Source organism: Vicia villosa, linkage group LG1, assembly GCF_029867415.1.
Source record: "Vicia villosa cultivar HV-30 ecotype Madison, WI linkage group LG1, Vvil1.0, whole genome shotgun sequence".
NCBI lineage: Eukaryota > Viridiplantae > Streptophyta > Magnoliopsida > Fabales > Fabaceae > Vicia > Vicia villosa.
In genome coordinates this window covers 187,335,742-187,356,427 of record NC_081180.1, presented here as the reverse complement: position 1 = coordinate 187,356,427, position 20,686 = coordinate 187,335,742, and the positions used below count along the sequence as shown (strand labels likewise).

At 41.3% G+C, this 20,686-nt stretch overlaps 1 protein-coding gene across 1 annotated transcript; it reads right to left on the bottom strand.

The window, feature by feature from the left end:
• Positions 1 to 13,804: 13,804 nt before the first annotated feature.
• Positions 13,805 to 14,761, bottom strand: LOC131661292 (uncharacterized). The gene has a single exon (XM_058930776.1). The coding sequence runs from the start codon at positions 14,759 to 14,761 to the stop codon at positions 13,805 to 13,807; it is 957 nt and encodes a 318-aa protein (XP_058786759.1).
• Between the last annotated feature and the right edge of the window lie 5,925 nt (positions 14,762 to 20,686).

The window sequence follows — 20,686 nt, the reverse complement described above, 5'->3', positions numbered from 1 at the left end:
TGATGTGTAAATGGCCTAAAAAGAAAGTGAAGTTAAAAAACAGTAAGCCAGTTAGTAGAAAAATGGATGGGCAAATTTTGGGGTGCAACAACGAGCATCAAAAGGAGATACAGACGAGTATCGAAAGAATGACACATACGAGCATCAAAAGGAGATACAGACGAGTATCGAAAGAATGACACATACGAGCATCAAAAGGAGATACAGACGAGTATCGAAAGAATGACACATACGAGCATCAAAAGGAGATACAGACGAGTATCGAAATAATGACACATACGAGCATCAAAAGGAGATACAGACGAGTATCGAAAGAATGACACATACGAGCATCAAAAGGAGATACAGACGAGTATCGAAAGAATGACACATACGAGCATCAAAAGGAGATACAGACGAGTATCGAAAGAATGACACATACGAGCATCAAAAGGAGATACAGACGAGTATCGAAAGAATGACACATACGAGCATCAAAAGAGATACAGACGAGTATCGAAAAAGTGACACATACGAGCATCAAAAGGAGATACAGACGAGTATCGAAAGAATGACACATACGAGCATCAAAAGGAGATACAGACGAGTATCGAAAGAATGACACATACGAGCATCAAAAGGAGATACAGACGAGTATCGAAAGAATGACACATACGAGCATCAAAAGGAGATACAGACGAGTATCGAAAGAATGACACATACGAGCATCAAAAGGAGATACAGACGAGTATCGAGAGAAGGTACAGACGAGTACTAAAGAAACGACACAGACGAGCATCGAAAGAAGATACAGACGAGTATCGGAAGAAGATACAGACGAGCATCGAAAGAATGACACATACGAGTATCAAAAGAAGATTCAGATTTAAAATTTCGGGCTATTGGACCCACTGGGGATTGGGAATTGGATTTGAAAATGGTGTGCCTGGACGAGAGGCGAGGGATGCACAACACAGGGGTTGGATCTGAAAAAAATTTCCCGTACGAGGGAAGGGATCACGGAGACTAGGGACGACTAGGCTCGGTAATAAGATGACAGTAACCACGGGGGATTACGGGGATATTGATGCTGACGAAGCATAAGAGTTACATTGATCCCTCAAGCCAAAAGGTGGGGTGTAACTCTTCAAGAGTGGCAATCGTTCGAATCGCCACACACCAAGTATGATTATTCAAACGATTGAAAAATGAAATGGGTTGAATGCCCACCCTCATTCGCACTCTAATTTTCGCGCGGTACACGGGAAATAACCACGACAAGACTAGGGACGACTAGACTCGACAAGAAGATGATAGTAACCACTGGGGATTACGGGGATATTGATGCTGACAAAGCATAAGAGCTACATTAATCCCTCAGGCCAAAAGGCGGGGTGTAACTCTTCAAGAGTGGCAATCGTTCGAATTGCCACACACCAAGTATGGTTATTCAAACGATTGAAAAATGAGATGGGTTGAATGCCCACCCTCATTCGCACTCTAATCTTCGCGCGGCACACGGGAAATAACCTCAGAGACAACGATTCTGACGAAGAAAGACATTGCATCCGATCCATATTGGGGAGATTTCTTTTGGGGTTGAGGACACCAGGTATCGGCACCATGGCTAGAGGAGATTTGTAATGGAGTAGCAGATATCAATCGGAGTTTGTAAGGACAACTTTTATGTGGGGAAGTATCGATGTCTTGATTGAGTGCTGATTTGTATTATCTGGCTTAGGCTTTGTATGCATGTTTGAATTTTTCTATGGCGTAATGCTCCGCTTTGACGGATATGCTACGCTTTTGAGGATGCAATGTTATATGCGGTGAACACTATATGCAGGATGCCAAATAAAGGCATTAGTGAGGTAGACACCAGGGAGAATCCCCTTAGTGTTAAGAATTATGTACAGATGCCAATAGATATTGGACTTTGACTTGCAAGATGCCCCTTCTGGTTGTTGGCTTGTAGAGTGTAGAATAACTTCTGACTTCTCACCACATGCCATTGTTTGGAGGATTTTCAGCTTGAGGAGATTCCCTCAATTCATCATGTTGGGGATTATCCGAATAAGGGCACCAGGTTGGAGAAATGGACCAACTCTCAGGAGAAATAAACTCTTGTGCTTGGGTAGAGACCAAATTTCTAGGAGAAATAAACTCCTATGGTCATGGAGAGACAATAAAACTCAGAAGATTGTGCCCCAAGCTTCGTGACTTATGGAGGAATTTTCCCTAAAGGATCCTTGGAGAGATTTGTCGAATCTCGACGTAACTGCCCCATATTGGTTGAACTCAAGAGAGATTACTCGACTTGATTTCCCCAGATTGATCAAGGCTCGAAGAGATTTATCGACATGATTGCCCCAGATATGCTGAATTTGAGAGGTCAAACCTCGATTCAATTGCCCCTGATTAGGTACATCTTACTAGAATCCTCAATATTTCCTTGTTTTGAAGTCAAACAATCATGGAAACAACTTTACCACGCTCAACAGAGTCTTCAAACTCTTCCCCTCAGGGTAATTAACTGTTCATGCCCAACGGAGTTTTTAGAGAATCTGCTCCTTGATGACCAGTTTCTGAAATGATTGGCTTTTTAATCCTCGGAGTTCTCAAGTCTTGTTACTGTGACATGATCAAGTTACTCACTGATTCTCATCATGGTAACTTCCTTGATGTTAATCACGTATTTGTATGCAAAAGAATGTTAATTCTAAGAATGATAATTCTAATGCAAAGCCTATGTTAGTCTTGAAGTTGTAAAAACTTTTTTGTGAAATGAGGTTGCGACCTCTTGTGACCGAATCACTAGTTGACACGACCTCGATTTTTGCATACAGAAGGATAAAGCGGGCATACGATACCAATTGGGAGTCAGTTAAATGCTATCTCATCGGAGTGCGCTTCCGAAATAAACCCTACTTCAATTAGGACTTTTAAGGGTTGTAACTTGGCCGGGTTCACGGTTTAAAGAAACAAAGGATATTTAGGCTCAAAATTATTTGTACCTACCCCCTTCGTGATGTTCTCCAGTCCTATGTTCAGTTAACTCGACACGAGTGCTCATCCCTCACGAGGAACTTGGAGATGGTTGAAGAATCAATGAGGTTCTTTGGACATGGCGGTCGCTCACCTTTTATTCTTCTGATTCATTGTCACACGACTTTGTTCTTGCTTGGCAATTTCATCATCTTTTTTCTCATGCTTCTTTTGCCATTTTTCTTTTCATCCTTTTCTTCTTATTATTTTTTGCCTTTTCTTTTTTTTTTTGCTATATTTTTTTGAACAAGTCGTGTGACCTCGCATTATCTTTGATTCGTTGGAGGTGATTGCGACTGCCTCGCTCCTTTGATTTGATGAAGGATTACCATCGTGGTATCGTCATCTCTTGATCTCTTGATGAAATAAGGATAATGATTACAATTTTGACATTCCTCAACCTTTTGAAGGATAACCATTGTTGTATCCTTAGATGCATACCCTTTTGGTGAGTTTTGAACACTCGATCAAGTTAAATGAACACTACCCTGCCCCAAGGTTAAAATTAAGGGTTTTTATGATTTAGAAAAGAAACTCCTTCTTCAAGGCTCAAAGGGGTTGACGAGGGTCTATCTCCCTTATATCTCTGGTGTTTGGGGATTTGAAATAATGCCTATACATCCTCAGTAGGGTTTTATTCAAAAGCACACAATTAGAGATTTTTGCATTTTTATTTTTCATCATTCTCCCTCCGCTCTTTGCCTAAGCAAGCGATTAGTAAAATTGGTATCGTACGCAAGCGAATCATTTTATGAGTGATAATGAAAGGATTACTTCAAGACAAACATAAACAGTGTATTATGATTTTCATTCAGAAATTAACAAGTTTTTACATGCTAGCAATGCTAAACAATCAATGAAACGCTACAAATGAGAATGCAATGAAGAAACTAAGTGAATGCCATTGTTGAGGAGACTTGGCTCCGTCTGGACTTATTGAGCTTGAATACTTTCTGCAGTTCCTTCCAAATACTTCAGATTACTTCAAAAGAAAAACCCCAACTAAGTCACCCAAGAGTTGTAAATTTTTGCCTCACTTTAGGGATTCGAGCAATGCGAGTGATGCAATGCTCAAGATAAGAGTACGTCTTGCTTATCCCTCAATTAGGAGCCCCAAATATAGATGCTAGAGTAGTAATCGCCATCACAAATGGAAGTACCTTGCATGTTCATCAAATTGAGGAGATCTATTTGTGGTGAAGAAGACCCAATACTCGAATCTTAACCAATTGAAGTTCCAACAAACAGGGAAGCAAATGGGAACAAGGCAATAAAATCACATCAATTAGTTTCTCATATTCTTCTTGTCTCTGTTAACTAGCAAGGCCACTGAGAAGGAAATTCTGCGAAATGGCGACTGAGATGTGAAGCAAAACCTTGAGAAAGAGAAGGGTTGTGTAGAACACTCTTGATTACCACACATAAGAAGATCCTGATGAAATCACATAGGAATTTGTAGTGCTTTAAGGGATTCGAGCAATGCAAATAGTACAATGCTCAAGATAAGAGTACGTCTTGCTTATCCCTCGATCGGGAGCCCCAAGCAACTTCCACACATGTACAGGAGATGATTACCAATTTAGCTTCAATATCCATCATTAGGAGTGAGAGTGGATGATCCTTGCATTTCTTGATATCAGGCATTAGGCACAAACCAACAACATCTGAATCATCGGAGTCATGAATTTTTTATGGCTTCCAAACTTGTCTCTAAGAGGCGGAACCTTTTGTCAATTTCAATAATCGGAAACTTGAAGACTTCAATTTCTAAATTGTTCTCATCTCAGTCAAAACCCCACTGAGTTGTTCCAACGTTAACCTTCGAGCACTTATCGGTGAGAAGTCAATTGTATCGTTGAAGTCAGAATCTGAGTAGAAAGGGCCCCCACAATCTTCTGAGAGAACTATGAAATGCATGATAGTATGAATGCATGTTTCATTTCCAAGGGATCCTAAAGTCTTTTCACTAACTTCTTGTTTCTTTTTTTTTTGGAATCAAAGCTTTTTTTTATAGAATATCTTTTCTTTTCTTTTTTCTACTTTTCTATTTTCCTTTTTCTTCTTTTTTTTTTTTTTTGAAATAGACTTTAGGATCCCCCATAAATGAAGTGGATAAAGCGATGATGTTATGCAATGCAAAAGCATGGGATCAAGGTCCTTATAATCTTAGTAACCACTGTACAATCCTCTGAATGACTGATATAAAACCTCCGTACAGGCCAAATGTCACAGGATCAAAGGTTCGACGCCTTTTTAGAATACCAGAATATCAAGCACCATGAGAATAGACCAAATTAAGGTCCAACCTCGAGTAGGAAGAAGCAATGGTATGTAGGAGCCAAGGTTTCCTGTCCCACCCCAATCTCACGGGTATGAAATCTAGACACGGACAAGTGGTCCCTAATGGTCACTAGGGTCTACAGTTCCCATGGGGTACAAAGTGTTTGAGGCAACAAGCGTGCCAGACACAGTGTTCCATGAAAGAACCTCGCCCAGTTGTGGTACCCCATGTCAAGCTCGATCGTAGCAAGAGCCACGGGAGTCAACATGAGCATCCACGCTAATCCTATGTGTCACTGGCCTGGGTAGTGGGCCTTTTACCTCACAAAAACCCCCCACCTGCAAAACAAAGCAGAAAAATATGTGGCCCCCACGGGGACCCATAATATAGTCCAGATGCATGATGTGCAAGCAGAAATAAACATGATATGCAAGCAGCAAATAAACATGCAAACGTATATACAAGATATAGACATGGAAAACAAATAAACACCCAATAAAATAAAACAAACAAAAGCTAGGATTGACTTGCTAAGAATGGACCAGCACAGGTATAACATCCCCAACAGAGTCGCCAGCTGTCGCACGCTCGCGAAAAATGAACAGAGTCGCCACCAATATATTTATCCCATAAGGGAAAGGAATATCAGAAAACCTAACAAAGGAAAGAACATGGTCTTGCGACCAGAGAATCAAGGTACGGGAGTCGGTTACGCAAGGGGAAGGTATTAACACCCCTCGCGCCCATCGTACTCGATGGTATCCACCTATGTTTGTTTCTATCTAAAGGGTGTGTACTATGTCTGCCTATATGCGAATGAATGCAAAATAAAATACGGGGAAAAGAAGGGATATTTACAAATGTGCTCGTTCAAGCCCCGCGACTTGATGCCTACGTATCCTTTTCAAGAATCAGAGCGCCGTAGTTCGGCTCAAGATTTTTTGTTTGTTTTTGTGTTTTTTAGTTGGGCGGCGTTAACGCTCGCGCTCTTGCATAAGGGATCGACCTAGGATGCAATGGAGCGGAGATAACAATGCCCTTAAGAAAGGAGAGAAGAGAGAGAGAGTTTGAGTGTTTCGAGGAAATCCCTAAGGCAAGGGAAACTCGAGTTACTCTTTGGTTTGTGTCTTTTAGAATTTGGGAACTTACGCCCGAATGGTTCCCTAAAGCAAAGGAGATCCAAGCACTCGAATGATTCCCTAAAGCAAGGGAGATTCAAGCTTCCATTCCCTTTTTAATGATTTTCACTTTTTTATTAATGTTTTAAGTATTTTCTTTGTATTTTTTAAAGGGGATTTTATTTTGCTATTTATTAGGTGGATTAGAGTTGTAAAGAAAAAGAAACTAGCCTAAGCAAACTAGCCTAATATGAGTGGGAATTTCTACCTAATATTATCATGGTTTCTACCTAAGGTTAGGATTTAAAAGAAACATGAAAAGTAAAGTACTAAGTAGAATATTGAAAATAGCATGAAAAAGAACAAGTCAAAATATAGCACAAAAGTGGATTAAAAGTACTATCATTTTTATTCTTGATCAACCAATTACAAGTGAAAAGAAGTAACAATTAAAAACAATTAAAAGAAAATAATATTTCAAAAAAATTCTAATTGGATAGAAAATGCTTTTGTTATTTTTATTTAAGAAAAAAATGAATTAATAGCAACAAAGAATTAAAAGAAAATCTATTTATTATTGTTTTTATTGGCAGCAAAGGGGGTGCACAAGTAATTGTCATTATGAACTAAAATGTAGCTATAGCAAAGGCTGGGCTACAAACCGGGGGGTGGAGATAATAGTCTGGCACTAAGGCCCAATCCAGAAGCGCGTGTGCATTAGCAAATGGGGAGTGTGATTCAGAAACCCTCTCCAGGCCCAAGCGTGTGGCCCAATGCTACACTATCTATTCCATTTATTCTCATTATTTTTTTATATGTCTCAGCATGCAATTATTAGCATATGGTTTTTATTAATAGAACGTGACATGAAAGTATGCAGCATTAACATCAATTGGTCATTTGGAGTTTAAGTTGAATAAGACAAAAATGAATCCTTGGGCCAATGAGCATCTGCCACGCATTGAATAAATGAATGAATTAAGACAAAAGGAAGAAAAAGAGTGTGAAACAGGCCAGTGGCGCGTCGCCACGTCAGCCACCCCATGGAAAACATGCAGACACACAGAGACGCCGGCCGGAGCTAGGGCTCCGGTCATCTTCTCCGGTCACCCGCCGCCGAAAACACACGCCCTTGCCCAAAAATTCCAAAAGCCACCACCTTTCAACTCGTCTCTCTTCCCTGATCCCAAATCTAGCATCCATTTTCCTTTATCATGCCTCTAAGATGCAAACCGAGCCACATTCTATGAACCATGACGTGGATAAAGTCCACCAAAAGTCATTCTAAACGTATCAAAATCCTTCTAAGCGTTCAAAGGACTTAAACACAAGAATCAAACACGTAATTCACAGCATTGAGAACTAACAGAATCAAAGCTTCGAGGAACTCACGGATTCACAACAATTACTTCACACAAATCGAACTCATCCATCACGAATATGAAAGGCACGAGAATACAACACTAATACCACTAAAATGATGCTGAGAAGGATTCGGAGAATTTACCTGGATAGTTCTTGATCCAATAGAAATAAGAAAACTCGACTTGCTGCTTGATTCTTGGCGGCGGTGATGATTGGTGTTGGCCACGTGAACCTTTCAAGAAATAAGCTCAAGGTGATTGATGAAGATGATAATGGAATTGGTTAGCATTGCTGTGAAGGTGATAGTTCAATGGTGATGAAGATGACGGTTGATTCTGTTATGGTGGTTGAGGCTAGGGAGGTGACAGTTGCGGTGGCCGGAGTTTGTTACGATTCGTAACAAACTCAGATGGAGGAGGAGAGAGTGAACTGAGGTATGGAGAGAATGTGGAGAGAAAACGAGTGAAAGTGAGAGGAAGGGAGAAGAGAATATGGAGGGAGTGAATCGTGAATGTGAAGTGAGGGTGTGGTGAGAATGAATGTGTGTGGGAATGGTGGCTGCAGCTTCTTTTATATATGGCCAATGATTATAGAATGATGGTGATTTCTTGAGTGTGGAGCCTAGAGTGTGATTGACAGCATATTCTTTTGCATTTCTTGAATGTGGGACTTGCTTTGGTGTGTATGTTTGTGATGCGTAGTTTTACATGCTTAGGGAACAAGTGTACCACATGGAGTAAATTTCCTGCAAGCTTTCAATGTATGTGGTATTTGCATGGTTAGCAATGGCAATGTGATGTTATTGTGGAATAACTTTATGCATATGCTGCAGCAATGAATCTTTGGGCCAATGCCAATAACACTTCATGCGCCTCACTTTGAGTGCTCATATCTCAAGCCATGGTCCTTCATATGACTCACTTTCTGGCTCAAATGGAAGAGGGGGTGGAATACATGAGATTTGCTGTTTGAAGGATCTTGAATTGTCATCTGGAAATGGGAGAAAAATGATCATGAACTCATGTTGTCAACACTGCTGGAGTCTCGTGCGCATGCCTTAGCTTTGGGCTCGTGTGCATAGTCAGAATATGACTTTGTGAGAGTGACACTTTGAGTCCCTCTATCTTGCTCCTCACTTACTCGATTGTTGTGAATTTTGGATCAATGTAAAGAGGGCATGGCAAGGATTGGCCTAGAATCAAGCTTGTTCAAAATGGTGACTTGTGGGGGAAGAAAAAGGCATTGACATTCGGCACACCATGTGTTTGCTGAAATGCATGCGTGTGCCTTAAGAATCTGCCTTGGCTGCATGCTGTGTTTGGCCAGTGTTGGGACACAATTTTGAAAGCTTGCATCTCACTCAATATTTGTTCAATTGTCCCAATTCTTGTTTAAATGGATAGAGGAGATGGCAGAGAAGAAAATGATACCAAGTTTGCATTCATGGCACTTTTGTAAAGCTCTAAAAATAGCTGGAGATTTGGCATGCCATGTGTTTGTTAAAATGCCAGGTCACGACCTGACTTGTGACTTGGGTTATGACTTGGTTTAAATGACTTTTCAGCAACTTCAATCAACCTTAACTCTTCATACAAGCTTCAAATGAAAAAGTGTCCAACTACAAAGTTGTTCTCCTCCATGAGAAGAACAACTTTGATGTTGGGAGTTTCTCCAAAAAATGCCATTTGCCACGTGTAATCTAGTGCTGAAGTGGACTGCTCAACAAGATTTAAAGCATCAAAAATTTTTCTAAGTGTTGGAAACTTGTCTTTTTGCTATTTTGGCAACTTTTTGTCGAACTCCCGATTTTATCCATTCTTCGACTTTTCTTGATTAATTTTCCACCAAAAGTCAATATTTGAATAATTCTTCTGATTTTGACCCAAAAGTCAACTTTTCTGATTTTTTCGACTATTGATGAAATTCCCGATTAAATCTCCTCCAGTCAAATCCAGGCAAACAGACACATCCTCCTCGTCAGTATGAGAAGCTTTTCACACATAGGAACCATTCCTGATTAACTGTTGACCAGAAAGTCAACTGGTTGACTTTGGTCAAAGAAACCCTGATTTAAGGAACCAGATGATTTGCAAGCTTGTACCCTTCAATCGATACTTTGCCACAAAAGTTCTTTCCTGCTGGTCTTTAGTTGATACCAATGATATGCATGCATGGGTATGGATTATGACCTAAGTGATGTATGTACATGAATGCAAAGCCTAAGCCAGTTAGAAGTTAAAGGGTAGGACAAATTTGGGGTATGACAAGTTTAACCTAATTTTCTCTAAGACTGAAGGGGTTACAGTCGAAGTTTCTTCTGCACAATCAGGATCTGCTAAGATTGGACGACCATCTTCATCTATCTTATTCTTACTAACTAAGGGCCTAGTTTTATAATAAGCAGGAAAGAATTTGTTCAAAGCGGAGTTATTTTCTCATGGTAAAGGACCCATGAAGGCATGAGTTTTTCCAGAAAGTTCAAAGGGAATGATTACCTGAGAAGCATAAATGGCGCGCGCCTCTACAGTATTTGGGCTTGGTATGTGTTCTTGATCCCCTGTCCATATAGGATGTTGAAGTTTTAGAACGGGTTGAAGAACATTTGAAGAGGATGCCATGAGTAAGTTTGATTTGGGAAATAGGTTTGAATGTAACCGAAGATGTTCTTTTCTGTGGAGAGAATGAGGAGATAGAAGTGAAAGTTGTATGAAGGTAGGAGTTCAAGTATTTAAAGGTTTAACGGAAACCCTTTCAAATCTTTTGGGTAAAAGCCAAGAGATACGCGGCAGGCGTTGATTTAATCCAACGGCGGTCGAATAATTATTAGCTTTACTCCTAGTATATAGGAGTAATAATCTTGAAGTAAGACCAGAACGTGGGAATGTAAGTTATGAAAAGACATCTTTGAAAATGACAAGACGTTTTGGAAACAGAGTCATAAATGATTATGACGTCAGTCAATAGTCTCAGAACTCTAAGAAGTAAGTAAAACGAAATCTCGTTATAGCAAGAAACGCCTATTTCTCTTGTTTTCGAAACAGGCATTTATTGGGGGCAATTTGTTAGCTGAAGATTTCGTTTGGGAAGAATATCCTTCGAAGGTTTGAAATTCGAAGGAAGATGGTTACTGATGACCATCTTTTGAGATAAAAAATGGCTACTGATGGCCATGTTCGAAAGTGATGGTTTAAGTTGGAACGGAGACAGTTAACACTGAAGCTAAATTCGAAAGGAATTGTCTTTGGGGACTTAAACGTTTTTTACGAAATATGCATAGTACTGACGCTTAGCGTATTTTCGTGGTATTCTTGATTCTGATTATGTTGCCACACGTCGAAAGAAGATTCAGGCGGGATGATTTGAATTTCGAAGTAGTTTATGTAACCGCACGAAGACAAATGGCATCCCTGGATTTTCTGCGGGCAACGTGGCATTAGATTAGTGTAGGACCGTTAGGGTCGAAACTAGTATAAATAAGGGTCTTAATGTTAGGATTCCGTGTGTTCATTTTGTACAAATCACTCACATATTGCTCAAGTATCAAGTGTTACGAGAACGAGTTTCGCTGAGAAATGTACGTATGACACCACCATCAATTTAAATACATTTGTATCTTTCTTTATTCAAGTATCTTCGGATATTACTGCATTTCGTTTACTTTCTGTCATTTACATTCCTGCACTCTTTATTTCCATTCTATTTAGTTTCAAAGCATTTAAGTTTCTGCACTTTAAGATCATTGCACTTTACAGTTTTTGTCATATATTTTATTTTTGTCTTACCCTTCGCTGATGTTATATTTACGTGTATAACAAGGTGATTGCTAATCTTTATTTCTTTGATTAAGTATTTCCTATTTCGAGAACAAGTCAACCAAAGACATAATTTGAACTATCATAAATAACAACCTTTTTTTGACTATATCCTAGGATCAATCTAGTCGATCCTGCGAGTAACCAAATCATATTTATTATAGTTTGGAAGACTAGCGGTTGTTTACCGGAAATCACCGTAAACAAATACCTGCCGCGCTTCCAGACGGACTCAAAGCTCCATCCACATACAAGGTCCACTTCTTGGCGTCGCAGGCCGATGTCTCAGGGAAAGCCATCTCGGCCATGAAGTCCGCTAGAACTTGTGCTTTAAGAGCTTTCCTCCCCTCGTACCCTATGTCGAATTATGAAAGCTCCAGCGACCAGCGGAGCATTCTTCCGGCCATGTCGGGGCGTCTGAGCAATTGCTTTAAAGGTTGCTCGGTACGCACGACTATGGTGTGTGCCAGGAAGTAGTTCCTTAATCTCCTGACCGTGTTGATTAGCGCGAGTGCAGCTTTCTCGATTTGTTGGTATCTGACCTCGGGGCCCTGGAGCGCTTTGCTCGTGAAATAGATGGGTCTCTGTCCTTCTGGTGTCTCTCGGATGAGGGCGGCGCTAACCGCTTCGGTGGCGACGGCTAGGTATAGGAAAAAGATTTCTCCGACGTTGGGCCTCGAGAGGACACGTGGGCACGAGAGGACTTGTTTGAGATGGGAGAGGGCATGTTCACATTCGTCTGTCCATTCGAATGCAGCTTCTTTTCGCATAAGTTTGAAGAGGGGGAGAGCGTGCTGAGCACACTTGGGATTTGACGATCATGTCATCCATGTATACCTCGAGCATATCGCCTATTTCCATCCGGAACACTTTGTTCATCATCCGCTGGTACGTTGCCCCAATGTTTTTTAGGCCGAAGGGCATTACGTTGTAGTAATAGTTGCCCGATTCGGTCATGAAAGCCGTATATTTCTTGTCCGTTTTAGACATTGGTATTTGGTTGTACCCTGAATACGCGTCCATAAATGATAGTAATTTAAAACTGGCAGAATTATCTACTAATTTATCTATGTTCGGTAAAGGATAAGCATCTTTTGAGCAAGCCCTATTAAGATCAGTGTAGTCAATGCACATACGTCATTTTCCATTGGATTTTTTCACAAGTACAACGTTGGAGAGCCAAGTAGTATACTTGGCTTCCGATGTGAATCTAGCCTCTAAGAGGTCCCTAGCAGCTAATTCAGCGGCGACTGTTTTTTCTGGGGACTGCTTTCTTCTCCTATGAGCGACGACTTTACAAGTCGGATCGATCGTCAGGTGATGGCAAGCTACTTCTGGATCGAGGCCGGGTATTTCGGCTGCGCTCTAAGCAAATAGGTCGGAATTCTCCCAGAGGCATGCCTTGAGTTGTATCCTGGCCAGTTCGGGTAGATCCGCATCGATCTTGAGTCCCCTGGTCGGATCCTCCTCGAGGGCTATTAGCTCGAAATCTCCGTCCGGGATTGGTCGCAGACCTTCCTCTGACTTCTTCGTATCTGCTTTCCTCTCGGACTCTTTAAGGAAGCGACTGTCTAGGTCGACGGTGTCGATGCGCGACAATGGCTTGTTGGGCTCGGAGCCCACGCTGGTCGTTGCTTTGTCTTGAGAGGCCATTTTTATCGAACTGAGGCCTTTGGAAGATGCTTCGAAACATCTCCTGCAGCTTCAATGTCTTCGTGTAGCATGGCAACTTGCCCTTTAGCCGTGTAATATTTAAGTTTGAGGTGAATAGTCGAAGGGACAACAATCAGTTCAGCAAGCGTGGGTCGTCCCAAGATGCATTGGTAGATCGAGGGGCAATCGATGACCAGGAACTAGACCTTGACGGCCCTTGCGCTTTCTGCCGACCCGACCGAGACAATAAGTTCGATGAATCCCCACGGTCTCGTGACGGTGCCATTGAAGCCTTGTAGGTCGGATGCTCTGTAGGGCGTGAGGTGGCGGTCGTCCAGCTGTAACGTTTTGAATAGCTGAGAGTACATAATGTCTACCGAACTTCCTTGGTCGACCAAAATATGGCGCACATCGAAGTTAGCCATTCGAGCCCGGATGAGGAGAGGGATGGTGGCATTGGGAGCACCGCCCGACAGCTCTTCTCGATAGAATGCAATAGGGGAGGAGCCGCTCTTGGCAAGGTCCAGAGTAGCAGCTTTGCTCGAGTTTGCTTAAATGAACTCGTTGAACTTTCGTTTTACAGATCCGACGGTTAGTTTGCTGAACCCTCCCCCGGAGATGACCATGGCAGAAGGGAAGAACTCCCAAGGACTGCGAGAAGAGAGAGGGGGGGACATTTTCGCCCAGTCGGGGAGGTAAAAGTCCTCTGGTCTGGTGATGCTCATCGCCACTTGCATGGCGGGCGTGTCCTCAGCAGGCTTTTCCTCGGTGGCCGGTTTGGCTTCCTTGGCAGCCTCTTGTTTTTTTGCGTATTGTTTCAGGTGTCCTTCTCTGATCAATATTTCTATCGCGTCCTTTAGGTGGATGCAATCCTCGATGTTGTGCCCGTGGCCTTTGTGGAAACGACAAAACTTTGATTTGTCCATGTTTGGCCGTGCAGACATGGATTTTGGAAAGCGGACATTGCCCGTTTGAAATTCGATGTTTGCCCATTCGTTCAGGATGCGCTCCCTAGATGTGTTTAGTGGGGTGTATTCCCGGAACTTCCTTGCTGGGCCTTTGTAGTCCTTAGGATCCCGACCTTTGTCTTCTTTTTTCTTATCGGATCCCCGGCGGGCGCCTTTGGTGTTTTCTTCAAGTGTCGAGTTGCGGACCGCATGAGCGGCTTCTTTTTCCTCATACTGTATATACATATGGGCTTTGAGAAAGAATGCGTCCAAAGTGGCCGGTGTCTCGATCCCGACGGCTTTGGCGAAATCTGAACGTGGTCGGAGGCCTCGTTCGAGCAGGAATTTTTTCATATGGACAGTCATGGACACCTGCATGGCCTCTTTGTTGAACCTCTCTATGTAGGCTCGGAGTGATTCGTCCTTCCCCTGGATGATGGCCTTCAGGGAGGCTTCCGACTTTGGATGTCTGCGGGAAGTCGTGAAGTGTCGGGAGAAAAGCTTTCCGAGCCCTTTCCAGGACGTGATGGACTCGTCGGGAAGGATCTTGTACCAAGTCATGGCTCATTTGCGCATCATGGTCGGGAACAAGCGACATTTGATTGCGCCCGATACTCCTCTATAATCTAGGAGGGCGTCGATGTTCTCGATATGCTCGTCTGGGTCGGTTGTCCCATCATACAAGCCCAGCGGTGGGGGCTTCTCGAGATCGACTGGTAGTGGTGCTTCCAAGATGGTGTGGGACAGAGGGCATCGACGCTCCTCTTCCTCTTCACTGGGAATGGGCGTGGTGGATCAGCTGCGGCTTCGCCTGTGTCACCTGCGATCGTCGTCGTGCCTTGCGGATGGTGACTCAGATCTTCTCTTTTGCCGGGGAGACTCCGAACGGTGTCGGAGCGATGGACGCTGTTGTTAGAACAAGATTTGTTCTGATCAATATTCTTAGTTTTGATGATAACAATGTATATGAATTTTGTATGAGATAATGTGGTACTCTAATACTATGCAATTTCCATTTCAGGAATTATATAAAGAGTATGCACAAAATCAGCGCAAGAAGCACTGACTCAGAAGGTTCAGCATGCAACATCAGAACATGGTCTGGCAAGACATCAGAACATGGTCAAGCAGAATCAGAACATGGGTCTATGGAAACATCAGAAGAACTTGAGATCAGAAGCAGAAGCACTGAAGTTCTCATGGTATCACGCTCAGAAGCACTTCAAGGTCAGAAGACAAGAAGATGCTCTGCACCAAGCCGTTTGACTCTCATGATATTCAAACGTTGTTTACACAAACATCAGATCAGAAGCAAGTACTAGATGGCAGGCTACGCTGACTGACAAAAGGAACGTTGAAAGCTATAAAAGGCAACGTCAGTAGACACAGCGAAAGCAAGGCTCGAGGTAGTTGACAAAAGAGTGAAACATTAAATGCAATGCTGTACGGAATACGCAAAGCATTAAATGCTCCCAACGGTCATCTTCTCAAACGCCTATATATATGAAGTTTAGATGAGAAGCAAGGTGATGAACTTTGACCCAACTTGCACAAACGCTGTTCAAATCAAAAGCTCTCAAACTTCATCATCAAACTCACTACATTGCTGTTGTAATACTTTAGTGAGATTAAGCTTAAACTTAAGAGAAAATCACAGTTGTGATAATAGCTTTATTAGAAGCATTGTAACTCTTAAAAGAATTTGTTTACATTAAGTTGTAAGAACTAGAGTGATCAGGTTGTTGATCAGTATACTCTAGAAAGTCTTAGAGGGTATCTAAGCAGATTGTTCCTAGAGTTATCAGGTTGTGATCAGTATACTCTAGAATACTTAGAAGTTGTCTAAGAGGAAAACCATTGTAATATTGTGTGATTAGTGGATTAAATCCTCAGGTGAGGTAAATCACTCCAAGGGGGTGGACTGGAGTAGTTTAGTTAACAACGAACCAGGATAAAAATCATTGTGCAAATAGTTTTTATCTTACAAGTTTTAAAGCTACACTTATTCAAACCCCCCCCTTTCTAAGTGTTTTTCTATCCTTCAATTGGCATCAGAGCGCCGGTTCTAAGGTGCAAGCACTTAACCGTGTTCAATTGGCATCAGGAAGAGAAAAACGCTTAAGTCAAGATGTCTGGTGAAAATCCAACAAATACATCTACATCTGGCTCTGCTGAGCAATACAATGGAAATGGTAACAATGGTTATACTAGACCACCAGTATTTAATGGTGAAAACTTTGAATACTGGAAAGATAAACTTGAAAGTTACTTCCTTGGTCTAGATGGTGAATTATGGGATCTTTTGATGGATGGTTACAAACATCCAGTTAAAGCTACTGGCGTAAGGCTTACAAGACAAGAAATGAATGATGATCAAAAGAAGCTTTTCAAAAATCGTCATAAATGTAGGACAGTTTTGCTGAATGCTATCTCTCATGCTGAGTATGAGAAGATATCTAACTGGGAAACTGCCTATGATATATATAAGTCATTGAAAATGACCCATGAAGGAAATGCTCAAGTCAAGGAGACCAAAGCTCTTGCCCTAATCCAGAAATATGAAGCCTTCAAAATGGAGGATGATGAAAATATTGAGAAGATGTTTTCAAGATTTCAAACGCTAACTGCTGGATTAAGAGTCCTGGACAAAGGCTACACCAAGGCTGATCATGTAAAGAAGATCATCAGAAGCTTGCCCAGAAGATGGGGTCCAATGGTGACTGCATTCAAGATTGCAAAGAATCTGAATGAGGTTTGTAACACCCCTCTAATAACCCGCGGCAGTTAAATAATTATTAATCAGAGTAAACATGCAAGAGGTGTCACAATTCATAAAATGAAGAAAACACACGTCGGTACATATCATGCATCCACTGAAAACATCTGTAATTATAACTCATTAAGCAGAACATGTTTACACAGCGGAACTAATTCATCAAGTCAACATTCATCAATAATGTATCAGACTTCAAACATCATAAACAAATACAAATAGAGTTATAATCAGAACTCTAAAATCAAAGCGTTCCCAGTGTTACATCTATCAGAGCATGACACCGACACAATACTAAAAACCGACTTATGAGCTAATCCTCACCAAGTCACGCCGCTATCCTCAATCTGAAAAATGACAACAAGTAAGGGTGAGTCTCATCACAGTTAACCAATGTTATTGCATCATAAATAATAACATTTCATAGTCATATCATTCACCCAATTGTTTCATATCCAGACAAAACGTCATTCACACATCCACAGATAAACAGACAAGTCATCATATAACATATATCATCATGCTATAAACAAATCATGCACATGTATGAAACTGACACTATGCATGTGGTACCAAATCATCACCAGTGGAAATCATCCACCGACCGATCTATCATCATCCAGATACGGCCCTGCCAGCACAAATTCCACACAATGGGAATTCTGCCATTCACTGAAATCCTCTCATCATCTAGGATTCAGTCCTCATCAATGTTTATGAATGCATGTAACATATATATAACATACTTTCATCATCATACTATGAGTAGCACCATCTATACTCATTTCATCATCATCATCATCATTATTAAGCATGTTCATATATACATTCACATCATTCAAATACAATTAAACCATCAGTAAACCAAACTATCACGCTATAAGGTTCACTCATCCTCAAACGGCACACAAAACAGGCCTACAGATCGAAAGTTATGCGTCATTAAACTTTCCAGAAAATCACAACACAGGAATTTGCACTCACAGCGACCATACGCGTATCATAATGCCCATATGCATCTATACGCGTATCACTATGTTCCATACGCGTATCATACGCATTTCAACAGACCAGGTTTTTCCCAAAAGCAACCCCATACGCGTATCAGTCTTGCCATACGCGTATCACCAGAATAATTTTCCTCTTTCAAAATTTCCATACGCGTATGAGCATCCTCATACGCTCCTCATACGCAAATCACCAGCACAGGGTGTTTGGGACAGGGCAGCTGTGTTGCACCCCAAAATTTGCCCTCTTTATTTGAGCTATAAGTTAATAATGACGTTTACTTCGTCATTCAAAAATGAAGAAAAATAATAAAGAGTTTTCGTGGGTTTATGAAGATAAGGTGTGAAAAATGGTTTAAACAGTGGAAATACGAGAAAATTCGCAAGTCATACTTGGAAGGTGATATGAGCTTAGTTCCCGCGTTGGCCCGACTGTTTCGACGATATCTACAACTTTCGTGTTTGGCTCGGAAGCCAATTCTTTGAGGAACGTTGCCAGATTTGCAAATTACTTGAGGTTTCATAGTGAAAAACAATGCTGAATGTAGGGTTTCGGACCTCGGAAAATTCATATCTCCCAATCCGCTTGTCGGATTCACTTGAAAATTTAACTGGAGCTCCATACCATCATTACCAAGATTTCATATGTTCGGACCGAGGGCCAATTATGCACGGAAAACTCCCATAATTTTAAGGATCGTCACATTGTTTCGGTAAAAAATGTGTTTTCAAGTATGTCGCGCCTAGTTCGAAAATTCATAACATCTTCGATTTTTATCGTATGAAGTCCATTCCGGCGGCATTTTCTCGGAAATTTCGTTAGCTTCGATTCTTCGTCACACATGCTTGTTCAGATTTTGAGCCGAAGATGGAATTTTATCGAGTTCTTTGAGCGGTACTCACAAAATTCTGCACAATCGCGCCAGATGAATCGACGTTTCTCGTCATTCAAATGCGCGTAATTTCTTCATTGCTTATCGGATCAAGACGATTCTCGCGGCGACGAGTCACGAATTTGGTCATCTTCACAGTGGCATTGGTTTCGTTCCGAAATTCAGAGCCGAACCGAGTTTCCTTAAAAACGAGCCAAAATAAGAGAATTAAGGGCGTTTTGGACATTTCGCTATGTTCGCTATATAAGTCATTTTTCTTCACAAACTCTCATAACTTGACTTCACCCAAAAAAAGATCAAAAACACTTTCTCTCAATTCTCTCTCAATTCTCTTGAATCAAAACCACAAATTACATAAAACTTTCGTCAATATTCACCAATTTTCTTCAAAATCAAGAACAACATGGATTGAAAATCAAAGTTCCGAGTTCGAAGTTTTTCTCCTCCTCTCTCCCTAGCTTGCGCGCCCCTCTCTCACTCTCCTTTGGATCCGCTTTTCGCTTCGCGTCGTGTTCGCATACGTGTCGTGTTCGTGTTCGCGCATCGGTTTAGATCTTCATTCGGTAAGCTTTCTAATCATGAATTAAGTGCTTAATTGATGATCATTACATGAATTCAAATTTAGATCTACTTCTTGCTCTTGTTTCCATGGATGTGGGATGATGATTGATTGATGAATTTGTGTATTGTTAATTGTGTTCATATGAATTGTGGCTAGAATTAATGTTTGTTCCATATAATTGATACTCGTTGATGATGAATTACGCTATTTGTGTTTGAATCCATGGCTCGTTGGTGATTATGTGCACAATATTGTTAACATTCATGCATGTGTCTTGCGACACACTCCAAGTGTTCGTTTAAATGCTTGTGTATAATTGTTGCTTGATGATGGCCTAGTTTGATGCTTAGGTTATGACTTGAGTATATTTGCTATAATTGATCATCTTCACATGTGTTAATTCTTGCCGTTGGTGACATATTGATGTGATTGTTGGTGTTAATACTTGTATCTTGTGTCGCACTCAAGGTGTTTGTGCCAATGCATGTGTTGAAATCTTTTGCTTACTATTTGTTTTGGTAGGTGCTTAAATCATTACTTGAGATATTGTCATAGTTTGATTACCATTGTATGTGTTAATGCTCGTCGCTTATGTTGCGTTTACATAATTGTTGGTGGTGATGTTTGAGTTGTGGTTTGGCTCTACGCGTCGCACTTTGTTTGGTTTGTGGTTGTTTGGCCTAATTGACGTGGGGATTCATGTCTATCTTTTGCCAATATGTTTCATTTGTGCTTAATCATTGAAATCGATATATGTTTGGTTTTGTTGCTTTGGTGCTTGATGATTGCTCGCTTATTGCTAACAGCATGCCTCACGTTGATATTTGGTTCACATCTTCTCATATGCCATTGATTGTTACCGTGATATCGTGCTTTGTTTCCATGGGTGTTTCATTGTGCTTTGAATGTGCTTTGATGGCTTTTCATGATGCTTGCAAGTTGGCATTGTTTCAAGTTGGGTAGGATTGGTTCCCAAGCATAAAAAATAGCAAAAAAGTGATTTTCAAACAGTGGAACCCGGTTCCTAGCTTTGGGGAACCGGTTCCCATCCATCAGAGGCCCAAACGGGTGGCAGAATGCCCTGGAACCCGGGTTCCCAAATGGGGGAACCGGTTCCCTAGTGTGTTTTTTTCCTCTAACTTCTTTCTCGCATAACTTTTTGCTCGTAACTCCGATTTGCGCGTTCTTTATATCGTCGGAAAGCTTATGAGATGTACTATCTAGCTAGATGCTTAGTTTTCATTAATTTGT